A 26,911-nucleotide genomic window follows, 5' to 3' on the forward strand; every position below is an offset into this window, starting at 1 on the left:
CTATTTTTAATCTCTTCAATCACTTTTACTTTTTTACTGAAATGGTTCATATGATTATATACAGCTAAATACAAAGCAGAATTACAATATCTTAAATCTGCTTTTAATATAGAAAAGGTGTTTAACCACTAAGTCCAAAGAAGTGAAGTGATTTGCAGACTCATAAACAAATGCACACCAGCTCTTAGAATCCAGGTTCCAGACTCTCTATCTTCTCTCTAAACCCATGGTTGTTCAACTTTTCACCATGATTTCAGAGATTTTAATCAAAATATTATGCTCATTAAGTAGTAAACACTATAGAAATATAAAATAGGACTTCTGAGCTAATAAAACACAGAAGCCTAATGATGTTCTATGATTCAGACCTTTTAAGAGAACGCTCAAGGCGGTGACATGAAGTGAAATTTGGCTGCGGCTTCATTTGCAGTGACACATGCTGTCAGGCTGGTGTGCAAAAGCAAGTTGGACAGAGCCAGAGATTGTCCGGGACCTGCTACTGTGGTCATCTAACTTTGCTCCTACAGCACAAATGAATCCTGCTGCCACCAATTTGCAGTTTTGTGACAACAGACGGTATTCTAATTTTTCAGGTTTATTTCCTTCTATTGAATGGCTGAATTTTCTCAGAGGTCTGATATTGTTCTATTTGCTCATCATTGGATGGTGGGAAGAGAACTTATCTAGATGTTGAAGTTAGTTCTGAGAGGCTTTGTAGGTCCTAAATCAGCTAGTCTAGGTTCAGTCAAGGGAGGAACAGAAGATGAGATGAGATGTTGTCACTGAGTTTTGCTCCTGATAGGTCCAGATGTTTGTAGACTGGAAGGAAGCAGCTAAGTGCAACAAAGGGCACTGTAGCCTGTCTCCTAATTTAGGTGCTCTCCCCCTACCTCTCCACAACCCACCAGAGCTCCTAGCACTGAGCTTAGCAGGGTTCTGCCAGAAGCTCTTCCCACTTATTACCTACTGGACTATTCAATGTCACACCTATTACATGCTAGGCTTGTATCAGCTACACAGAATTACCTGCAAAGGCAACCTGAAGGACCTTTAAGCAGAGGAGCTGTAAAATGATTACATGTGTATGTTAAAAAGAGCTCTCACATTCTCTATATACTCCTTCATTGTTTCACTTGTTAAAGCACATACTGGTTTTGTAAAACATCAAATTTTTTGGTAAAATATCAAATTTTGTAAAGTTGAAAAAGATGAAATAAAGAAAAAGCCTCCTGCTAGCAATGCAGAGGAGAGTCTGGAGGACGGGAGAGACAACAGAGAGACTGGTCAGGAGACCTGTCAGTAGTACAAGGGAAGAATATAGAGGGGATGAAGGATGCACATCAAGGGGAATAGAAGTAGAAGTAGAGACTCAAATGATATTAATACAGTAATATCAATAAGAGAAATTACTTCTAGGTCAGAGAGAAAAAGGTAAACAGGAGAATTTCCAAACACAGGTTTGGGGTAGATACTTAAAAGGGATTTAGAAACATTAAAAAAAGGTGAGATACAGGGGCACCTGGGTGGCTTAGTCGGTTAAGCGTCCGACTTTCACTTGGGTCGTGATCTCGCGGTTCGTGGGTTCGAGCCCCGCGTCGGGCTCTGTGCTGACTGCCAGCTCAGAGCCTGGAGCCTGTTTCGGAGTCTGTGACTCCCTCTCTCTCTGACCCTCCCCTGCTCACACTGTCTCTCTCTCTCTCTCTCCTAGAAATAAATAAAACATTAAAAAAAATTTTTTAAAACAAAAAAGGTGAGATACAGGGACTCCTGGCTGGCTCAGTCAGAAGAGCATGTGACTCTTGATCTCAAGGTCATGAGAGCTTACTTAAAAACAATAAGTAAATTTATATTTATATATATAAATACATATAAAAACATATATATATATATTTATATATATATAAAATAAANCTCTTGATTTTGGCTCAGGTTATAATCTCACATTTCATGAAATCGAGCCTCACATGGGGCTTCACACTGACAACACAGAGTCTGCTTAGAATCCTCTCTCCCTCTCTCTCTGCCCCTCCCCTGCTCATGTGCTCTATGTCTCTCACAAAATAAATAAACTTTAAAAAATGCATAAAAATGTAGAAAGGTGAGATAAAAAATTTTATATATTATATGCAAATGTACACATTACAAATTTTGCAAAACTATGCATAGGAAATTCATCAAAATGTTAGTAGTAGTTGGCTCTGTACGGTCGATCAACTTTTTAAAAATTTATTTATTTATTTTGAGGGCAGAGTGAGAGACAGAATCCCAAGCTCTGTCAGTGCAGAGCCTGATGTGGGGCTTGAACTCATGAACCCTAAGATCATGACCTGAGCCGAGATCAAGAATTGGATGCTTAACTGACTGAGCCACCCATGCACCTCTTGATCAATGTTTTGTAACTCACTCTTCCCTACATGTTTTAAATTTATTAAAAATTTATACTTTTTTGTATATTTTGTATACTCTTTAAGTACACTTATTTCAAAAAGCAGTTTACCTATATTAATAAAAAAACCCTTCCGTTATAAAATTCCCCAGAAAACTGGTCAAATGACAAATCATTCTATATTTCACAAGCATATTATAGTATCCATAATGAATTCTCATGTCTTTGTGAGATCTCACTGACCACAAAATTATAATGGTGAAGCAATCCCCTACTGGAGGTTTTCCGGGATTTTTCCCCCTCTATTCCGATAATCTACTAGGTGAGAGAGGTGAAGGGCTTGGAAGCAGGTTTCCTGCGGACCATTATTTGATTCCTCAGTGATATCTGTAGTCACTTACGAACTGCATGCTCCCACCTCGGGGCTTTTCCATATCTATCTACCTGACTGCCTCTGTCCCCTCCAGTGCCATCTTCTCAGTAAGACCTACTATGATTACCCTGATTATAAGAGCAGCATACCCCTGCCATACCATCACCACAGGATTCCAGATCTTTACCTGCTGTTTTTCAATATACTTATCACCTAATGTCTGATATAACTTATTTATTACATTCACTGTGTGTCTCCAGCCCTAGAATGTAGGCTTCTGAGGTCATACATGGATTTATATTATTTCTGTTCCCAACGGTATCCCCATCACCAGAACAAGGACTAGCACATAGTGGATGCTCAATAAACACTTGCTTCATTAATACATGCATGAATGAATAAATGAAAGAATTCAGTAAATGACTATTAGGTTAAAACCGGCACACACAATTATTTTACACATGAGTATTAGTCTTCTCAGTCATTAATACTTTTTACTTTAGAAGACACTGATTCTCTGCTGAAACATTAGAGACTAATTTAGCCTATCTTCGATATGTGTCTATTAAGCTTTCCTTCAGATTCAATAAAGGTGAGAAATTACACAAATTAAATAACTTCTCTAATTGGTTAAATATATAAAAATTAAGCCATAAAACCTGTACTAATAAATAATGCCATAAAGTCTTATTTGTGTAATCAGAGCTTCCAAACTGCCTCATTAAAAAATGTTCGCTTACTATTTAGAACCACTGAGAAACTGCTTACAATTTCTCACGTAACCATGTGGTAATCAGGTTGGGTTTTTTTTAATCCTCAGTAATGAAACAAGCATGAAAAAAAAGGGACAAGAAGGCAAGGGAACACATTCAGCTCAGTCTGATTTCAAGAGCAATTTAAGGAACTTTCACTTTATACTATGTCTTATAGTTACAGCACCATCTGGTGTTTACTATGAGGAAGGCTATGAGGGCAGATGGTGTAAAAGTCCTTGGTCACTTTTTAAAGAGTGTTTAGGCAGCCAGACAAAGTGAGATAAGCATAGGACTGAGTTGATAACAACACAGATCACATATTCAATTTGGAAATACAGAAATAAAAATTTAGAAATCAATGTGGCATTGGAAGAATAAAACTTTTTAAATAACTTCCAAACAAGAATACTCTTTAATAGGACAAAGGTAAAACATAAAGTTATTAAAACAGGGATAAAAATTTAAAAACATTCTAGAATTATATTAATAGGTCATTTCAAAATATAAAATTTGATAGAAAGTATATTATCAAATAAAACAAAAAGTTTATACACGCAGATCTAAGTATAACTCTTCATAATATAGCCTTAACCCTTAATCCCCATGGAGAACATCACAGTAAGGCCTCACTATATACACAATCCCATTAATTGGATACATTTTATTATGCTAGAATGTGACTATTTTAGCTTATTCAGCTTAGCTTATTTTGTAACTCCGACAATTTTTTTTTTATTGACTAATGCCACCGCTCCTGTGTTTACAATGACACCAACATTACTTACACCAGTATAGGCTTTCCCGATATCCTAGGATGTCTTAGTACTTCTGACATGGTCTCTTTTGTCTCTTCCATTCTCTCTTCATCACTGGAATCCACAACAAATATTACCCCATAGGATTCAGCATAGTAATTCTTCCAGATTCCCCGAATCCTTTTTCCACCTCCCAAGTCAAAGATGGTGACTTCAAATTTTCCTTGTCTAAGGTCAATTTTAGAAAATCCAACAGTAGGAGCTACATCTTCAGGATACTCTGTTTCAAATGACACAAAAGAAACAACTTAGACTTTAAATAAATAACATTAATTTAACTACACAAATTAAAGGACATAAAAAGTATTTTTCATAATTTAGTCTTAAACGGAATGATTATTATTTGCTTACAGACTAAGTTTTACATCTAAGCATACCAGTAGGTATGAGGAAGGGTAGATACTGTAAAATATCCAACCAGAATTTATGCCCCATGCAGATAAAAATTTCTGCTTTTGCTTATTTGTTTGGTATTGACCCCAGTTCCTAGAATAATGTCTACTGTTTAACAGGTACTTAATAAATATCCATAGAATGAATAAACAAACTCTTGCTTTTAAGGCTATTGACTCTCCAAATTACAAACAATAAAAGTTTCAACCCTTCAACACCACAGCCATCCCTAGGGACCATTACAACTTCTATGAATAGTTGAGAAGAACCAAAGAATGGGAGAAGCTATGAAGAGTAGGATCACTCTTTTTAAATTACTGAATTAAAGCTATAATTGAAATAAAGAACCTTTTCAGGACAGCTTACAAACATAGATTTCATTATTTCTTAGGACCTCTTTCAGATGTTCTCATAAATTTAAAATTGAATTTTTTTTGACTTCAGTATATGACAACACAAAGAAGGCATAGAATGCATGATTACACCTGCCAAGGGGGTGGTAATAATGATAACATTAAAAAGATAACTAAGGTTCAAGAAAGATTTGAATTAGGAGCTTAAGCTTAGGCCTTAAAGCTAAGTAGTATGCAGACAGGCAAAAAAGTGACTAAGTAACAGAAATAGCAAAGGCAAGAAAGTACAAACTGAACATTGGAGCAAACCCTTAACACTGGGAATGCAGACTGAAGGGAGTTCTGAAAGCAGAGAACTGGAAGCCACAGAAGGTATTTCAACAGACCAATAATATATAATTAACGTGACTAAAGTAGTGCTTTAATAAGGTACATCTTTGCAAAATCTCTAGAATTGACTAGAAATGAGAGTGATAGCCACTTTTCAGAGAGATATGAAAATGAGAAGACTGGAAAGAGAGAACTCATGAAAGATTAATAGAACCTGGTGACTCAATGGTTAGGAAGAAGAATTCAAACTTCATGTTTGTCTCTTTCACTCTCTCTTCATCACCAGAATCCACAACAAATATTACTCCACTGGACTTTGTTTACAGCTGCATGGGCAATACAATGGCCACAACTATATTAGGGTTTTTAAATTAAAATCAATTAAAATTAAATTAAAATTTCAGTTCCTCAGATGAACTCTCTACATTTAAAGTGCTCAAAGCCACATGTGGCTAGTGGCCCACCCTACTACTAGACAGAGCCAATATAGAACATTTCTATCATTGCAGAAAGCTCTGTTGAATAACACTAGTGTTATCATTCCCACAATCAACAGAACATTTGCTATTACAAAGATAAATTTGAAGGGCATTTGCTGCTAGGCTTAGGTGTGACTGGGAAACAGACTTGCAACATACTATTCCTTTTCAGCAAATGCCTTAGTGCAGTTTATTTTTTATTTAAAAAAAATTTTTTTAATTTATTTTTGAGAGAGAGAGAGAGAGAGCATGCATCGGAGGGGCAGAGAGAGGGAGACATAGAATCTGAAGACAGGCTCCAGGCTCTGAGCTAGCTGTTGGAACAGCCCGATGTGGGCTCAAACTCACAAACCATGAGATCATGACCTGAGCCAAAGTTGGATGCTTAACCAACTGAGCCACCCATGCGACCCTCGCCTTTTTTTTTTTTTTTTTTTTTACCTTAGTGCAGTTAAAATAACTCTCTAGAGGCACCTGGGTGGCTCAGTTGGTTCAGCGTTGGACTTCAGCTCTGGTCATGGTCTCAGGGCTCATGGGTTTAGCCCCTCATTGGGCTCTGTGCTGACAGATTCAGATTCTGTGTCTCCTTCTCACTCTGCCCCTCCCCTGTTTGCACTCTGTCTCTGTCTCTCTCAAAAATAAATGAACATTAAAAAAAATTAAGCAACTCCCTAGAAAGTTAGCAGAGACATTACAAGTCACACTTTTCTAAGGCCTTCCTTATCTAGGAGAAAAAGAAAAGTTTGGAAGCAATATAAGCAGCTTGATATTCCTAAAACAGGATTACCCTAGATATCTAAAAAAATGGATCTAGTCCAGGCCAGAATTGGTTTCCATAGTTAAAACAGGCAGTCATCTTTGAGTATGAGTTTAGAGATACCTCCAGGAAATTAACAGTGCAAATAAATCAACTATGCTGGAGTAGGGATGAGGGAACTAATATGTACAGACACCTACTCAGTACCAGGACTTTGTTAGGCATCAGGATGTAAAGATGAATAAGATAGGGCTGTTATCCTCAAAGAATATACAGTATAATATCAACAGATATATATTAATGGAACTAACATAAGAACCTATATTTCTGTGAAAAAAGTCTAGAGAGAATAGTATAAGGATGTTACCGATTATATGTGTCTGTGGCCCCCTTTCCCCCCACCACCTTGCAAAACTCCTATGTTAAAACCCTAATCCCCAATGTGATGCTATCTGGAGTTAGAGCCTTTGGGAAGTAATTAGGTTTGGGTGAGGTCATGAGGGTGTAGTCCCCATGATGGGATTAATACCCTTATAAGAAGAGACACAAGAAAGTTTGTTTTCTGTCTCTCTGTACCACATAAGAACAGGACAAGAAGAAAACTGTCTGTAAATCTCAGGAAGAGGACCGCTTCATCAAGAACCCAACCGTGCTGGCACCCCGACCTCACACTTCCAACCTCCGGAACTGTGAGAAATAACCATTGGTTAAGCCCCCCAGTCTACGGTATTGGTATAGCAGCCCAGACTAAGACTAAGGGCATTCAAGAGGAAAAGGGTAAAGAGGGGGGAGGAGAAAGTTATGGTACATAAAAGCTTTGGAAAGGCCATGAAATAAAAATGAAGTCTTAAAAACCACAAAATTAGAATAAAGAAGGGAGAAGAACATTCTAAGCAGGAGAGCAATGTAAGCCCAGATAAAATGAGGGCAACATTCCCTCAACATTTGAAACCAATTCAAATTAGGTAATTTTTTTTAAGGTTGTATGGTAGGCAGAGCCAGGACTCAAATCCAGGTCAAAACTTTAAGTCTTCCCTCCCTGACTTGTCTATCCTTTGCTCTGGTTCCTATCCATGATTCTGTGTTTCAAGACTCAGGACTAAATGTTCTGGATACAACTTCCCTATAAATCCTTTCTGATGATTCCTTCCTACTTTCAGTATCACCTATACTATCAAAATATTCTGTCTTCTTGCTGGTCCTCTCACAATGGTCTGTACCTTCCCAGTAGTTATGACCTATCTTTGTATCCTTAGTACTTAGCACAAAGTATATAGTGGCTCAATTACAACACCAGACTGCCATGACAGCTGAAGCTACTGTTCTTACATCCATCCATTCATGCTAGTAGCCATTTATTATGGGCCTATTATAGATCAGAGATCATATAAAAACCAGGGGTACAAAGACACATGGTCCCCCAACCCTGAGAACTTCAGTGAAGTATATGTGCTAAGACAATGTCTACGAAGTCCAAGATAAAGTGAAAATACATAATCAGTAAGTTATTTATTGACCATCTATTGTATGTTAAGCACCGTGCAAGGTCCTATATACACAATAATATCCATCTTCTGATCCTACAGAGCTCTTACATAGAGGAGAAAAGGGGAAACAGATAAACAGCTATAATACAATGAAGATATATTAATATCCAACAATGCTAGGGACCAATTTACACAAAGAAGAATTTTGCCACCCAAAAAACAATTGTTCCCTAGAAATTATTAGAAAATAGCACAGGACAGTCAGAGAATCTAGTTTTCTAGCTGAGCACATACCTATTTAGGATAAAGACTACAAGCCCTAGCCTCCCTGGCAGTTAGGAGGGGCTATAAGAGCACATTCTAGAAAGTGAGCTAGTGGCATAGCATTAAAGGTTTAGCCACTCTTGAAGGACTTTGATATGTAGTATTTTGTCATTTTCCATGGTATAAATACTCCCACTATGGCCAATTTCATACTACCTGTGTATGTTCAACTACCTGAGGTACTTGAACACACGGTTGGGATGGGATATACTTAACTGGATCTAGATAGGTTATATAAGCCAACAGGAGCAAGTAGGAGCCAGCTCTAAAATACCACTGAAATGGGGCACCTGGGTGGCTCAGTCGGGTAAGCGTCGGACTTCGGCTCAGGTCATGATCTCGCGGTTCATGGATTCGAGCCCCACATCCGGCTCTGTGCTAACAGCTCTGTGCTGACAGCTAGATCAGAGCCTGGAACCTGCTTCGGATTCTGTGTCTCCCTCTCTCTCTGACCCTCCCCTGCTCATGCTGCCTCTCTCTCTCTCAGACAACACACACACACACACACACACACACACACACACACACACACATACACATTAAAATACCACTGAAGTGATGCAGCAGCTTCTAGTTCATGCCCTTAAAAGAAAAGAAAATGGCCTCCCTTCCACTTTACTTCTTCCCTCAGCTGAAATATATGGTAGTAGTGAGCCATCTTGGAGCAGGTAGGCAAGGGGGAAAAAAATGGCAAAAAAAAAAAAAAAAAAAAGGAGAAGGAATGTAACACCTTGGGGTGTTATGCCAGCCCTACAGTACTTCTGCATGCACCACTATGAGAAAATTCTATTTTATTAAGCTACTGTTATTTGAGGTCTCTGTTAGGACAACTGAATCTATATCCAACTGATACAATCACTTTGATAGCCATAAAAAAGAGAAGCTGATCAAAAAAAGCAAAGGTCAAGGTATGGAAAGTATTCCTTGATTAGGAAGCTGTAACATTCTAGATGAAGGACACGGAGGATGGGGATTTAAACACTGCAATTAGAAAAGAAGCAGATATAACTCAAAAGAAATGAGGAGGAAGAAAAGGAAAGAAAAAAGAAAAGGAAAGGAAAGGGGAAAAAAGGAAAGGAAAGCAAAGAAAAGAAATGGAAACGAGGCAGAAATAAGCTGAGGAGTAGCAGCCATGGCAGAAATGTTGTAAGAAGACCGCCTACTACATCTAAGGCATGGCTGAACTGGGACACCAAAATTAGTAAAACTGCCCTTTAGGGATTTATGGTCTGGAGAAGAGGAGAGATACAGGAACAAAGGGGTAATTAAGTAGCGATACAAGCAGGTATAAGTAAGTGGAGTCCAAAGCAGAGGAAGTAGCCAAGTCTACTGATGGTGGTGGTAATAGGTAAAGGTAGCAGGAGGTTGGAAAAGACTTCATAAAGGAAACTATATTTAAAAACTCCGTCTTTAGAGATACATAAATATTCTGCTTTAAAAGCAGATATTCTCTCTAGTAAGACACGTGGGAAGAGCATAAACAAATACAAAAGCATGAAAAGGTTCCATTGGAAAATTTCAAGTAGCTCTATATAACTGGAATCTTTCAAAAAGAAAAAAGGCAAGAAATCAGTCACTGGAATAGGCTGAAGAGTAAACAAATATGAGATGAAGAAAAAAAACAGAACCAGAAGGGAGCTCAAAGTGGAAAGCAGCTTTAACTTTTTGTTCATGATGTAATACCCTGAGTATTTTCTAAACTCAAAAAAAGAAACTGATGGAAATATGGAGGTGAAAATCAGAAGAGAAAGATCCTAATGGAAAGAGGATGTTCTAAGTACACACAACAAATTCTTAGATTCTGTTCCCTTGAATGTAAGGCTTTGCAGAAATGAAGAAGTGAAGTTTAGATGAGCAGTCATGGCCTGCAGGCCATATCTGGCTCACTACCTATTTTTATATGGCCCTCAAGCTAAGAATGCATTTTACATTTTAAAATACTGCAAAAAAATCAAAGGATAATATTTCATAACACATTAGATTTCAGTGTCCATAAACAAAGTTTCATTGGAAGGTGACCATCCTCATTTGTTTACATATTGCCTATGGTTGCTTTTGCATCACTATGTCAGGGCTGCATAGTTGGGAAACAGACTGCATGATTCTCAAAATCTAAAATATTTACTATCTGGCTCTTTTACAAAAGTTTGCTAGCACATGGTTTAGATGATGACAGTCAGTATTCTGTGAGCATATAAGCTAGGAACAGCATGAGAGGTAGCATAAGAATCCACAGGTAATAACACACAATTTACATCTAATATTACATGGTAGAATATGGGGTGGCAAAACATTTTCCTCCAAAAGTAAGTTTTGCAAGGTGTAAATTTTCTTTCATAAACTTCCATAAATAAAAGTCCCCTGACTTTTTGGTAATGTATATCTTGTTGCAAGATTCCTTTTCAGCAACAAATACATGTTAAGTTTTTTCTCAATTCATTGTCATAACATGCTTGGCTGATGCTACATCTACCAGGTACACAACAAACTCATTAGCACAGTTGCTTCTATGTTGTAGTAAACAGCATTAAATTAAGACTAAGTAAATATATCCAATGAGTTGTAATATAAGTGACATAAAACTCTTTAAAAGAGGACCTACTTTTAACATAACTATAAAAATTATATATCATATTGAAAAAAAATCAAGGCATGCCAAAAAAAGACATGCTGGCTGTGTTTCTACCTCCCTTTTATTTAGGTGTAGTCTTGTGACTAAATTTTGGCCAAGAGTGTGTAAGTAGAAGATGGGTATCCTTAAGGACGGGCATATCCTTTTTTAACTTTTTCCCTCCTGTGCTGAGAAGACAGATGTGATGCTTTTTATCTGATCAAAGACCTCAAGGATCCTCTGCACCCCTGCAAGTATTCACGTCTGAAACATGTTAACAGGCTGCTACTATTAAGCTAGAATCTGTTCACCATATTAGCCACAAGTATACTAAGGATACAAAGAAATGGAGTGCATTCTATCTGTGCCAAATGATTATGTAACAAAGCAATTTCCGAATAAATAATTCCGAATAAATAATTCGGAGTAATTTAATAAGAAACATTTTCAGCTTACCTCCTTGGATTCCCTTTGCTGTTGCCGTTTTACCAGCATTATCAAGTCCCACCATCACAAGAGTCACCTTTCTTGAAATAATAAAAATGTAAAAATCACTTTTGAGTTAATATTGTGGAAAAATAAAAGCAAATTCATTCATCCAAGCAACATATAAGGAACATCTACTATAGGACAATATGCTGAACCCCAGGCAGTTCAGTAATGAATGAAATAGATTCAAAAAAACAAAATTCTTGAGAAATATCCTTAAAGTGTCATCCTTTTGTTCTGTAAGCAAAAAAAGGAAAAAAAATAAAAGAAAGTTGTACAAGAGATAGTACAAAAGGTAGAGAAAAAAATAAGAGAAAGAAGGAAAAGGATTCTAACCCATGAGCTATTTATCATAGCTAAAGATTCACACACACCAGTGGTGTGTTCAACTCTGTTGTTAGATATGCAGCACCTTTCCAAGTATAAATCTTAAATACAGTATAAGATGATTATTAAGTTAAGTGCTAACATATTTTGAAAAAGGGCTCCTAAAATTATAAACCTTAAAATACTATTGATGTCATAGCTAAACTTCACAGAATCAGAAAAAAAAGAAAAAAAAAAAAGTCTAGTTCAATTTATAATCAAAGAAACATAAACCCAGACTTATCAGATAACGAGTTGCTTACAGAGTCAAAACCAGAACCTAAGTCACTTAACTCCTAGACTTCTTAAACCTGGCATAGGTATAAAGGAACAAACCTTTTATAATGGCCCTATTATCTCAGCGATTCAGTCTACCACTAAAGCTCATTTCTGTTTCAGGCTGACCCACTGCACAATATAAGAGGTAAGATCATTCATTAACACCATGGATTTGAGAATATAGAAAGTCACAGCATAACACGGCCATCATGTTAAAACCACAGGGCCACAATTCCTTTGGGATACAGTCAGGGTTTCTGCCATTGTCATCTTCACTGACGATCAAGAAGGGTTAAAAATTCAGAGCTTAGATGTTAACAAGGGGTGTTCTTTCATCTCTCTAGCCCTGACTCTCCTGGATCTGTTGTGTTTAGGGTTTTTTGTTTTGTTTTGTTTTAAATTCTAGATGTATTCAAAGGATCCCTATAACAAAAAGAAAGGACAGAGTTGAGGTGTAAAGCAGTCCAGTTATGGGTTGGGCATTGAGGGCGAACACACTTGGTCTTGCAAAAACCAAACTGGTCATTTATTAAACCAAGTAAATAGTTACTGACCATCCACTGTACACTAGACACCAATGTTCTAGGTACTTGAGATATACCTGTTTATTAAAATAACTACAACAAAAAACAAACAGAAACAGACACAAACTCTTCCCTTATTAAATTTACATGTTAGTGGCAAGAAAAAATAATAATAAATGTAAGAAATAAGTACATTATAAGCTATGTAGTATGTTAGAAGGTGATTACATACTATAAAAAAACAAAATATAGAGTAAAGCAGGCTAAAGGGAAGCAGGAATGGGAACGGGAGCTGGGCTGCAGCTTTACATAGAGTGATCAGGGCAGGCCTCACTGAGAAGGTAAGGAGGAAGGCCTTGAAGGAGGTTAGTCATGCAAATATCTAGGACAAGAGAGAACACCCAGGGCAAAGGCACTAACATGGGGGTATGCAGGAATGTTGTAGTATCCGCATCCAAGCCAGTGTGGTAAAGCCCAGTGCAAATGGAGCAGGGAAGGACAAGGAGTCAGAACCACATCAGAGGCCAGATCATGTGGGGTCCTGTAGTTGAGGGTTTTGGCTTTTGTGAAGGAAATTAACTTACTCTCCATATTAATTTCCTTTGTTATCCAAGAGCCTTAGTCTTCTAAATGTTTCAACCATCTCTACCCACGATGGGGAATAAATGGAAGTATGTCTAAGCTTGAGTAAGTGCAAGAATAAAGTAAGCCACAATTAGCAGCGTCCTCATAACCCATATTGTGGGCCAGTGGTGGGGTCAATGGGAATGTCAAAGAGTACCATGGGAAATTACGAATTTAAGGAGCTGAGGTTGTATGTGAGGTCCGGATACCTCTATGTATGTAGAAATTTTATCTGCATTATCAACTTTGAAAAATATGAATTTACTTCTTAAGGAAGCTGTGTGTGATTTTTAAGAGTATAACATTATTATTTTGTTTGAAGAATTTATAACTACCAAATATCAAATAAGATTTAAATACAAAATAATTTCCTAAACAAAATACAGTAAATGACTATCCAAAAGTGATGGATAATGTAGCATTTATATAAATTTTAGGTAACTCAAGTTACTAGCTATCCAATGAATTAGATTAAAAGAATATTAAAACTAATTCAATTGTCCCGTGAAAAATATTAATCCATTTCAAGATCTACCATGCTTCAAACCTGACAATGAACCAAAACAATTACCATGGGGGAACAAATGCCCATATTATGTTTATGTGCATCATTTATTCTAAAATTTTAATTATACACCTTGTATAGAACAGCACACAAACATCCACAATCCCAAGTCCTCCTATAGCTTACTGCAAGAAACAGGTTGCTGTCCCTCTTTCTCTATTCCACAGGTTACATCTTATGTTTTCTCTCCATTTTTGTCAAGATTTCAGCTTAAAAAAAAAAAACCTTCCAAGTAATTGCTATTACACATTTTGAGACATTGCTCCTAAAGCTAGCTATCTACTTTAAAAGCTTTCCTTTCTAGGAGCACCTGGGTGGCTCAGCCGGTTAAGTGTCTCACTCTTGGTTTTGGCTCAGGTCATGATCTCATGGTTGTTGAGTTCAAGTCCTGCATCAGTCTCCGCAGTAAGAGTGTGGGGCCTGCTTGGGATTCTCGCTCTGTAACTCTCTCTCCCTCATCCCTGCTGGTGCTCTCTAAACAAACAAACTTTAAAAAATGTTTTCTCCTTTCTTAATAAAATATTAGGTTCAGATGAGAAGTCCTTGAAACATACAGATCGCTTTGTAAAATTATAATTATGCTGAGACTGGCACAAAATAAGTCTCTCTAGATTTCTCTTTTACTTTGACTACTGTTGAAAATAGTTAATTTTTTAGATTATTATGCTATATACTTGAAAACATGACTTTAATTAAATACTTGATAAAGTCTTAATGAGTAAACATAATATTAGCAGTACAAATAAAAATCACAGCATGAATTACTGCAATCTCTGATAACAAAACATTGAATTTATACTTTAAGAATATAATGGATTTAAAAAGTTAACATTCACCTACCACTTAAAATTCTATGCAACATTTTAAAAAATGAAGATGCACAATCTAACACATGTTAAAATGTACATGTCATTACATCTGCTTAAAATATGGTAAATTATCACTGATTGGGAACAGTTGGCTGTGGTCCTATATGAAAAGAAAGATGGAAGACATTCTCTGTCTTTTAATCTTCTGATTACTGATCAAGTACATTAACCCTTCAATTGAAAAAAAAAAAACAAAAAACCAGCATACAGTGTTCTTAGGTTTATAGCATCTGGAAAAGTTGACACTAGCAAAAAAACAATCATTTAGTCATTTGGTCAGACAGTAATTCAATAAAAGTACATTAGGCATTGGGCATTACAGACATAAAAATGCCTAAGACATGGTTTTCTAGCTCAGTGTACTCATCTTCTAATGAGAGTGAATAAAACATAAACAAGTATTAGTACATGGTGACACCACGACCATCAAGTATACACAACTATATATAGAAGATGTTTAAGTAATACAGAGCAAGATGATTTTAACCTAGAGATACAGATATAGAAGATCAGGGAAGCTTCTTACACAAGGCAATGCCTTAGCTAAGTTGTTAAAGTGGAGAAGTTTGCCAAGCAAGAGGAAGGTACAAATAGAAGGAAGAAAAATGAAGAGATTCCAGACTGAGAACACTGTCTGGGAAGATACCATACCAAGGAGGGGAGAACTGGGGATGTCTAAACCCAGGGGTTAAGAGCACATCTCAGTAGAGCCGCATTAAACAAAAGTAGAGCATGCTTGCTAGGGGCCCATAAGTAATCACAACTCGATACAACTACACACTGAGTGTAAAGGACTTGATAGATTTCTCCTGTAGGAACTATTATCAACAAATAGTTAATAATATGACCTTCCCAGAAGCTGAAAGTGATCACTTCACTCTTATTACAGTTATCCCCGAGTCTTTAATTATATATCAAACTAAAAAGGCTGAGATGGAAAGAACTTTGTGGTATTTTAAGATGTACAGTATGTTTTTACTAGTAACAAATAACAGAGATTGTGTGCAATCTGATATCTTCCCACAAAGTTGGTATTAGAGAAACCTGTATTCAACTCCCAGATTTGCCACTTCCAAGCTATATGACCTGGGCCATGTTAACTTCTTAGAATTTCATCAGTAAAATGAGATAACAACAACAACTATCCCATAGGGCTGTGGTAAAATGAAGTATGACAATGCAAGTGAAGTGCTCAATGTCTGTGGCACAAAATAAGTGCTCAGTCAATAGCTCTTCTTCTTATACCACAAAATTCAAGCTAGGGAGTCCCTGACAGGAGACCACAGAAACAGGAAGGAACCAGGTTATAGAAGAGAATGAACAGGTTCAGTTTTACACACATTGACAGCAGTGCTCACTCATCCCACATTGAAGCCTGAAGCTGAAGAAAGATCTGTCCTGTGTTTATGAGGCATACCTGGTAATTAAAGCTATGAGAAGAGATGAAAGATCCCAGGGAGAGCAACAGGAGGGAGAAGAGCCAGGGGAACATGGAACCCCAAGAACCTTTGAAAAAAAAAAACAAACTTAAAATTGTACTCAGAAAGAAATGAGACCAAAGAAATGGCAGCACCGGGGAATAGTGTCCAGAAGGGTTAAGAGACAAACAATATCAGACTGCAAAGTTTTATAAAATAAAAGTATCTTTCATGTAATTGCCCCAAATTAAGTAACTGAGAAGAAAATGCTCTCATCTTTTCCCAAACCCTGTTTTGAATAACCAATGCTTTGAATTCACACAGTATGTCTTAATAGTTCAAAGCTATTGTACCCTATCATTTATATTCATACTGTTTCTGCAAGTAGAGCAGGTACAGGTTACACAAGGCTACAGCGCTAATAAGAAGTTAGTCAATAGCAGTTTCCATGGGAAGTTTAAATACAATGGTTTGTAAAAAGAGTAATAATAATTATTATTTTAAAGGATAGCTTGAACCATTTGTTTAGCCTCTAATTTACTCACATTATATATATGCATACAGAGGCGCCTGGGTGGATCAGTCAATTAAGCATCTGACTTCGGCTCAGGCCATGATCTCACAGTTCCTGGGTTCAAGCCCCGCATCCGTCTCTGTGCTAACAGTTCGGAGCCTGGAGCCTGCTTCGGATTCTGTGTCTCCCTAGTTCTCTGTCCCTCCCTGGCTTGCACTCTGTCTCTCTATTTCTCAAAAAATAAGCATTAAAGAAGATTTTTAAAAATGTTTATATAGATGCACAGAGATAAACATGTGGCTCATTTTCATCAAAGAATCTTGAAATTATCACCCCAGACTTCGGTCTATCACAATCACAACCAGTTCATGGACTTAATAGAAGGTAGATTACCTAGTAACAAGTACACTAAGATCATGAATTGCATGTCTGTAATAAAACCTAACTATGATTTCGATGAAAACCTAACTATGGCATGTTTCTGCTTAAAATCCTTAAACAGACTCAAGTCCAAACTCTGCAGCGTCCTCTGCCACTGCCCTCCTCCAGTAGGCGTACCAGTCTAGCTACTCCCCTCATCCTTTCTGTCCTTCCTGACCACCCATGCCACCACAGCAAACAGACCTCAACTTTCTCATGCACCTTCTCATGCAGTCTCTTCTATTGGAACTTGTCAATCAACTCTGCAGCCCCAGGATCAAATATGCTGGGCACACATTAAGCATCTTTACTGAATGACACAGCATAATATATTTTCTGACTCCCCCATTTGCCTGAGTAAATATTATGTAAAATTAAAATATATAATTTTCAGTTGAGAAAATATTATAATGGATTTAATTTATATAAATCTTCACATAAAAGTAACAGTTCAATCTTAGAGAATGCATTTAAAATTATTTATCTTCTTACATCTAACTGGCTGAAGTTTTCCAAAAAAGTTTACATGCTCAAGTTTTCAAGGTAATAATTAATGGTGAGAATGATTTTTAAAACTGAAATAATTCTGAGTAAAAAAAAATAATGAAAAGTAGGGATTAAAAGAGTCAAAAGCTTGTTTTATATTTAATCCCAGAGTTTCTTTTTATATAACAGATAAACAATTTGATATATCAGAAACATAAGCAACATAATACTGGAATTATGTTGAACTTAGATTCAGAAAATATTTGAATTATTAATCTTCTCTGAGTGATTTTATTGCAACCATTTGAACATCTACAATTCTAAACTTCCTGATCTATCAAATAAGGAGACAATACTTCAAATGAGGTAATTACATAGCAACTATTCCTAACTTCAAAAGTAACATAGACACGTGTAGGAAAAGAGATATGGGAATATTATTTTATGATAAATGTGCAAAAGAAAGAAAAAAACCTACCACATACACACACATACACAAACTAATAAAATAAAACAAAATTACCCCCCCAAAAAAATTATGGTATGACTTTACTGTACAAGTGCATTATTTTCTGACATTTTAATTCAAATTATACTGTTCAGGATAGTATTACATCAAAATCACTATCTAAATTTATGGAGCATTAATAGATAGTAAGAGGACCAAACCTGAGATCATATGCTAACTCTGAAATCTTAGGTCAAATTCTTAGTGTCAATTTATTCATTCCAAAAATATAAAGGGGTAGAATCACAAGGTCTCTAAGTCTTTTTTATCCTAAAAATTCTAAACTTTTTACTAAGAATAAACAAGAAGCCATAGAGGTTTAAAAAGAAATGTAAAACATTCCAGTTCTTCATACAGCACATCAGATAATCCTTGCTAATCTGTATGTACAGCTTAATTAACAAATTAAAAACTCAGCAATTTCTATAAATGGCCTAGGATTTACAGTTATATTACTTTAAACCAAAAAAAGATGGCTAGTAAGGTGCTGAATCTTCCCCCACTGAAAAAAACAGCAGAGATGACATGACCTATCTGTACGCTTTACCAAACACCACCGTGAGGTACAGAAAGCATTAATCCACAGTGCTTATTGTAACATCTCAGTCTCTTCTTTTAGACTTGGCCACAGTGAACGACAATTTAACTAATAAATTTGGGGTAAAGCTTAGGTAGGCCGAATTGTAACATCAAAAAACACAGGGAGACAAGAAACTAATTCCAGCTAGTGGTTACCTCTGGAGATGGATGGTAGGAGATGAATAGGATATAAGGAGCTTCAAAGATTTGTTATCTATGTCTTTAAAGAAAAACTGAAGTGTGATAACCAAAAGTTAATACTTGTAAAATCTGGGTGATATGCACTTGAGTACCTACTATATTTTTCTTTTTGTTTACATAATGGTAAAAATATTTTTAATTTCTTTTTAAATGCCTATGTATTTATTTACAGTGAGTGTGCAGATGTGCACATGCAGGGGAGAAGAGGCAGAGGCCAGGGGTGGTGACTAGCATAGAGAATCCCAAGCAAGCTTCAGGCTGTCAGCACAGAGCCTGTCCCAGGGCTCAATCCCACAAACAGGAAGACCCTGACCTGAGCCAAATCAAGAGCCGGGTGTTCAACCGACTGAGCCATCCAGGTGACCCTACCTATTTTTTAATTGTAATATTATCTAACTCTTGCTGCCAAACTTTTTTCATTTAAACTGATATTAATTTTTTGCTTCTTTTAGAAGACCCATTTCTGAATTCATGCCCATGGAAAGCTTAGGAAGTACAAATTTCTTCAAGACCCAAATTCCTGCCTTCTATTCTTACCAAAAATCTTGGAAATCATCTTTTAACTCCTGCATATTCTATCATATTTTATATGTACTAAGCTATCAACTAGATGCTACTTGGTATAAATAATAGACATTCAGAGTATATAAATGATAATATATAAGGGTGAGGACCTGTTTGCAAGGTCCAGAATATACTGAGCACCACGGCTTGGGTTTTGTGCCCAGGACAAAGGCTGTTCCCTGTACACAAAATAATATTCAATAGAGTTTTAAGAGTTAAAATATTAACATACTAGAAAAAAGGTACAGGTGAACATAATTTGGATACATATAATGGCATATAATCTAATTATTACACTGAAAGAGCGGTGTATTTCAATACAATTTTTTTAATGTTTATGCTTCAAATACCACCAAAAATTTTACAAACATAACAAATCAAAGAAAAATATCTATAATATATACTACAGAGAAATGGTTGCTACTATATACATTTAAAATATCTTACAGAAAATTCAGTAAGAAAATGCACTTGCCCCAATAGAAAAACAGAAAAGGAAATCATTGGGAGATTCCCAAAACAAGAAATACAAAAGTCCAAGAGAAAAAACAACTTTACTAGGAATTCAGAAAATAGAAACTAAGAGCAGATAGCATTTCCCTCTATAACTTGGAAAAAACAAGTGATGACTCTCACTTTTTGAGGAAAAAAAGGCACTTTTATACACTTCTGGGAGGAGTAACAATTGATTTTCTTTAAAGTCTTGCCGGGGTGCCTGGGTGGCTCAGTCAGTTAAGCGTGCGACTTCGGCCTCAGGATTCGTGGGTTTGAGCCCTGTTGGGCTCTGTGCTGACAGCCAGCTCAGAGCCTGGGGCCTATTTCAGTTTCTGTGTCTCCCTCTCTCTCTGACCCTCCTCTGCTCACGCTGTCTCTCTCTCTCTCTCTCAGAAATAAATATAACACTAAAAAGATTTTTTTTTTTAAAAAAAAAGCCTTGTTGAAGAGCAATTTGGCAATAGATACCAAATATCTTAAATTCTCCATACCATCTGATCTCGAATTCCATTTCTAAAAATGTTTATATAAGGATGCCTACCCAAGCATTGCTCACAATAGTGAAAAATTTTAAATATCCCAAATATTTAATAACAGGACTGACTAAACATACTTTGGTGATTCTATAGAACACACTATTCTGCTTAAGAAGATGAGAAACATATAATGTTGCAAAAAGACGTTAATTATGACTAGAGCAAAAATAAATTAAAAGCTGTGAAATAGCAACTCTATAACCATTATCTCTTTATTGTTTAAAAATTTACACATATGGAAACTATCAACAAAAAAAGGCAATGAATGAAAAATGAGAAAAGATATTTGCAAATCATACATCCAATAAAAGATTAATATCCCAAATGTATAAACTTAGGAGAATATATAACTTGACACAACTCAAAATAAACCCACCCAATTAATAAACAGGCAGAGGATGTGAACAAATGTTTTTCCAAAGAAGACTATAGACACCCAACATGAAAAGATGCTTACCATCACTATTCATAAGGGAAATTTAAATCAAAACTATAATAAGATATTACCTCACACTAGTCAGATTGGCTATTATCAAAAAGACAAAAAATAAGAAGTGTTGATGGGGATGTGGTGAAAAGGGAAATCTGATACACTATTGGTGTAAATGTAAATTGGTGCAGCCACACCCACCATAGAAAACATGTAGTATAGAAATTCCTCGAAAAATTAAAAATAGAATTACCATATGATGCAGCAATTCCACTTCTGGGTATCTATCCAAAGAAAACAAAAATACCAATTTGAAAAGATATATGTACCCCCATGTTCACTGCAGCATTATTTACAATAGACAAGATACAGAAGCAACCCAAGTGTCCACTGATAGATGAATAGATTTAGAAGAGGAACTGTATAGATATACAATGGAATATTACTTGGTTAAGAAAAAGAATGAAATATTGTCATTTACCACAAGGATGGACCTAGGGGTATTATGCTAAGTGAAATAAACCAGAGAAAGACAAATACCATATTTCATTTATATGTGGAGTCTAAAAAACAAACAAATATACAGACAAAACAGAGACAGAGACAGGAAATACACTTGGTTACCAGAGTGGGCAGAGATGGTGTGCAGGTGAAACAGGTGAAGGTGATTACGAGACACAAACTTCCAGTTATAAATAAATAATTCATGGGAATGCTATATGCAGCATCAGGAATATACTCAATAATACTGTAATAACTTTGTATAATGTCAGATCATAATTAGACTTACCATGGGGATCATTTGATAAAGTATAAAAATACTGAATAACTGTGATATACACCTAAAACTAATAGGAAATTGTATGTCAGCTACACTTCAATAAAAAGAAAATTTACAGATATGTAAGAGATTCTACACCAAAATGGAAATCTTTGGGGTGAGATTAAGGGTAACTAATATCTGCCATTTTTTTGCTTAGCCATCCATGCTGTCAGTGTTCTACAGAAACATTCATCACCTTTAAAGAAAAAATATACATTAATTTTTAAATATTTTTAAATAAAAAAAGCTCCTGCCCACAAGCCATCCTAGAGGACCTGTGAAGAGCTGAATAAACATTTCATTACAATACATGGAAAAATAGAGACAAATACCAGGTGCTAAGCAAACATAATGAAAAGGTAAAGAATCTAGCTGAACGCAAAGACAGTTGCCTGAAAGAATCGACCAACTGACAAGTGAGGAATGATTAGGAACAGCCAAAAAAGAAGGGCATCTGGTGAGGTATGGAGGGGCTAGAGAACTTAAGCACCCCAAAATTGGCACAACAGGAGGAAAAAGGAAGACACTGGCAACAGTGTAAAGAATTAATCATAAGGGAATAGTGGAAAGTCTGTCAAAGAAATCTGGGGGAGAAGTAATGGAAAGTTTATCTAAAACAGCAGTGGATATGGAAAGGCTAAAAGAGTATAAGACATATAAGTGGTAGTAAACACTTTGGTAGAAACCAAAGGACTTGATGATTTGAGAGAACAAAGCACAAAGAGGTATCTAGAATTACTCATGGCTTGATCTGGGTAAAGGGAAAGCAGCAGCAATTCAGCATGGAAATGAGGGAGGATATAAAGCTCAATCTGGGATATGCAGGGATTGAGGATTCTTGTGGAAAGGGATAAGTAAGTCTTCAAGCAGCAGAAACATGAACCTGAGAGTCAATGTTGAAGTAGCTGCTGAAGTCTATATGTGGTGAAACTGCCTGGGAAAGGAGAATAAAGAGGAGGAAAAAAATAAAAAATAAAAAGAGAGAAAGAGAAGGAGAGAGAGAGAACTGAACATAGAATCCTCGGGGAGACTTGAGAGTGAGATGAAGAAAGGCTAACTGGCAAAAAGAAACAGAAAAAGCAACAGGTAGAAAACTAAAATTTTTTAAATTTAGGAAGAATAAATCAGAGAATTTCAAGAAGAGAGTGGTCTTAAGTGTCCAATGATGCCGAGACTGAAAAGAGGCCACTAGATTTATTAACCAGGCAGCATCTGGTGTAGCAGGAAGAACTTCTGGGCACAAGTCACCTAAGGCAGGAAGTTAAGGAATGCTTGAGGAAAGGAAGTTAAGACAGGGTCAGAATCAGGAATCCATAGCCAACTCTTCCATCGGGGATGAAGGGAAAGAGCAAACATAGTTGCAGGGACAGAGGGTTATTTATTATGGTAGACACAGAATAATGGCTTCCCAACAATGTCCACATCCTAATCGCTGGAACCTGTGAACATCTGACCCTACATGGCAAAAGGAATTTTGCAAACACAATTAAGTGAGGGATCTCAGATGGAAAGTTTATCTTGGGATGGCCCAATGTAAATACAAGAGTCCTTATAAAAAGGAGTCTTAAAAAGAGATGTTATGCAGTTGGCTTTGAAGACGGAGGAAGGGGGCCACAAGCCAAAGGACTGCAGGCAACCTTTTTTTTCTTTTGCTGGAAAAAGCAAAGAAAAACAGATTCTCTGGTAGAGCTTCCAGAAGACATGCAACCCTGCTGACCCATAAGAGACTTGTGACCTCAGAAATGCAGGATAATAAATCTGTGTTGTTTTATATCACTAAGTTAACAGTGATTTGCTACAGCAGCAGTAGGAAACATTTGGTTTGGGTTGGGTTGGTTTTTTTTGTTTTGTTTTGTTTTGGTTTTAGGTAAGAGAAGCTTGTGGATGTTTGCATACTAAAGAAAGAATTGAAGCAAAGCTAGGATGACAAAAGAGAAAGGGATTTTGTATTTTTGATAATAAAATTCACCAATACATTTTGGAGTAAGAGTTTAGGTTTATTCTTGCATCCCAGAAGTCATCTCTGTGATCCCTGCCAAAATGCTGAACAACTGAAGCTCTTCAGAAAATGGGAAATCAAAAGAAAATCGGAACTTTGTTATAATTTACTCTTAGCCTAATTCCAAGGTCAACATTATTTATAAGGAGTAACAAATTTAAGGCTTCTTTAAAGGTTAAGCCTAAAAAGTATCATTTTCCCTGACTCCTTCCTAGCACAGTGCCTGGTACATGGTATTTTCTCAATAAATGAATGAATACCAAGTAGCAGGTGCTAAATATTAATACATCGAGCATTCCAAAATGAAAGGGTAAGCAGTGGACTCTGAATTAAAGGCTTAACTAGATGTCACACGAAAATTGAAGCTATACTACAGTTAAGAAAAACACTTCCCATCAGCTATTCTCACTTGTTACAACACTCTTCAGGCATAGATAGTATCACCCCCATATAATAGATGACGAAGGTGGGGCCAAAGAGGTGAAGTCATGTAATTATTAAGCAGTGGAGCCAGATTTCAAACCCAAGTCCTTAAAACAGCGAGTGAGTGTCTATGTGTTGAAAAAGAATGTGTGTGTGTTATGAAAACTGTATGCCATACCTCTGTTTAAAAAAAAAAAAATCCCATTACCAAAGAATCAGGAAAAACACACAACGGATGGTTTCCAACTTCATACACAAAAGCCACAACTTTTTAAGAAATTCGAACCCATTTAAGTAATAACAGAAAGCATTGTGAGAACGTCAATGTAACTAGGCAAAAAAGCTACATCGTGCTCTCTCTCCCTCCGGAGAAGAGTCAGACTGGGAGCAAAAGCATCCCTCGCGGCCTGGGAGCCGCTCTGCCCAGAGGAAAGGTGGCGCCCCTACAGGGCCCTCAGGGCGCAACTGTCCCAATCCCCTAGGACGGCACCGGGCCAGCCGGCTGCAGCCTACCTGACCGGCTCCCGCCACCGCTTGAACCAGCTGCAGCAATTGGCCATCAGACTGAACATCCCAGGCCGCTGCTCCCAACGCCTCCCATCCGAGCCCCGAGCGAGGAAGGGCCCCTGGTTGCCCCGGGCCGAGTCCCGGGGCCGCAGCCGCTCCGAGGCACCTCTGAGGCGGAGAAGTCGGGAGGGAGGTGGGGGTGGTCAGTCCCAGCGCTCAGCCCTGGGAACCGCGCCGGCCCGCGAGCGAACAACGGCCTCCTCGCCCAGGTACCACCGGGCCCACAGGCACAGAGACACAGACCCCAGTAGGGTTAGCGGGGCCCGGCCAGTGAAAACCCCGCGTCGACGTGCTGACGTTTCTCCCGGGCGCGGAAGGCCCACCCCAAGCACCGCCCATGTACTTCTCCAATCATCATCCGCCGGCTCGTGGTGGGGGCCGCTGAGTGGCTGAAGGGGCAGGGCTCCCAGGGCCCCGGGAGGGCGGGGGCGGGAAGATGGTTTTCGTAACTAGGCAACTGGAGCGTCCACAGATGAGTTGAAAAAATCCCCGACAGATCCTGGGCAAGGCCTCTCTGTATACCCACACAAAATGTGTTGCCAGCCGAGGGTGTTGTTCCTCTTGTGTCTCTAACCCCAACTGAGATACAGAGAGCTTAGGTCTTGTGCGCGTTTTGTTTTCTCTTATGAAGCAGGGCTGGGATCCTTTGGGATTCCGGCAGACTGCACAACTACAGAAACAATACACTGGAGCAGTTATTATAAGTTAAGGACGAGGGGAAAACTCATTTGTTGCTAACTATCCAATATTTCAGATGACATATTAATCTGTCTAATGCTTATTGCTGTTTGCTACATGAAATATATAATGAAATTGTGTGGGAGTTATGATTAAAAAAGAAATAGTATGTTCATTGTATAAAATGTGGAAAACACTGAAAAAGGGATAAGATGAAGAAAATAAGATCTCACGTTCACCACCTGAAGATAACCAATATTGACATTCTGATATATGTTCTTTCTAGGATTTTTGTATAATATTAGGTTGCTAGCTATTTGGTTTCTGCATGATGAAGATGATGATCTGCTGACTCTTCTGCAGTATGTCTTATTTACAGAAATATGTAATGTCTGTATTTGTTTTTATATATTTTTATTGAAAAAAGAATGACAAGTACATTCTTTTTTTTTTTTTTTTTTTACAAATAGTTTATTGTCAAGTTGGTTAAGTACATTCCTGTAGGGGAAAAAAATGCATGCATGTTATGTAGGAACTTGTGTGTCTATTCTATTTCTACTTATATATTTTTTCAAATCTTGGTAAAAGGAGAGAGGACCCTGTAATATCCAGTGTATCCAGGAGGGGAAATAATGGTTTGGAACTACAAATAGATTTAGCTTTAAAATTGTTCTCTGTTCTTCACTCATTCATGTAACCCTAATTCAAACTCATATATGTCTCTTACAGCTTACGATCTCTGAACCCAAGTACCTCATCTGCAGAATGTCAATGAAATTACCTACACTGTGGGGTTGCTAAGATGATGAAATGAGAGAAATAAAGCTTATGACAGCAGATTCTAAAGCTGGTGTCACTTGTCTAATAAACATTTATGGTATGTTACCTCCTATCTCTTTGTCCAAATTGCTAGGAGTCTTGTTTACTATTTTCATTGTCCTGACTTGATAACTTCAGTTTTGTTTCCAGTCGCTCCAGGCTGCATGACCTCTACTAGTTTTCCTAACTGAACCTGCCCTTCATCAGTGCCAGATGCTTTCTCTGCCTGGACTCTCCTATTCAGAAACAATAATACTTCTATTCTACAGAGTTAATGAGGAAAATTGAATTATACCTTTATGAATTTTCTTTTCTCACTATCTATTTGTTCTCATTTTCTAATATCTGAAGATACCTACCTTATCTTTTCCAAGGTTAACCATTTTCTTGCAACTTTGACAAACATCATTTTTCAATCTTTCTGAAATCCCATTCCTTTATTTATTCCTTTTTAAAACATTTTATTCATTATTTTTGAGAGACAGAGATAGAGAGAGAGAGAAGGAGACAGAATCTGAAGCAGGCACAGAGCCTGACAAGGGGGCTTGAACCCATGAGCTATGAGATCATTACCTGAGCCAAAGTCCAACACTTAACCAATTGAGCCACCCAGGCGCTCCTGATTATTTTTTTTCTTTAATTTTTTTAATGTTTATTTTTAGAAGAGAGAAA

The 26,911-nt window shown here is 37.1% G+C and overlaps 1 protein-coding gene across 5 annotated transcripts in view; it reads right to left on the minus strand.

Annotated features, from left to right (window-relative positions):
- Window positions 1-25,017, minus strand: part of ARL13B (ARF like GTPase 13B) — a 69,910-nt gene extending 44,893 nt beyond the window's left edge. For 3 of the 5 annotated variants that reach the window (XM_077774933.1, XM_077774931.1, XM_077774930.1), the window contains exons 1-3: window positions 24,689-25,017; window positions 11,520-11,590; window positions 4,300-4,549 (exon numbers count right to left, since the gene is read on the minus strand). In XM_077774933.1, the coding sequence (XP_077631059.1) occupies window positions 4,300-4,549; window positions 11,520-11,590; window positions 24,689-24,747 (380 nt within the window). In that variant the 5' untranslated portion in view covers window positions 24,748-25,017. Of the gene's footprint in view, window positions 1-4,299; window positions 4,550-11,519; window positions 11,591-16,196; window positions 16,231-24,688 lie in introns of those variants that run through there. The other 2 variants (XM_077774934.1, XM_077774932.1) reach the window with 2 other exon arrangements.
- Between the last annotated feature and the right edge of the window lie 1,894 nt (window positions 25,018-26,911).

Source organism: Crocuta crocuta, unplaced genomic scaffold, assembly GCF_008692635.1.
Source record: "Crocuta crocuta isolate KB4526 unplaced genomic scaffold, BGI_CrCroc_1.0 scaffold6, whole genome shotgun sequence".
In the NCBI taxonomy this organism is placed as follows: Eukaryota; Metazoa; Chordata; class Mammalia; order Carnivora; family Hyaenidae; genus Crocuta; species Crocuta crocuta.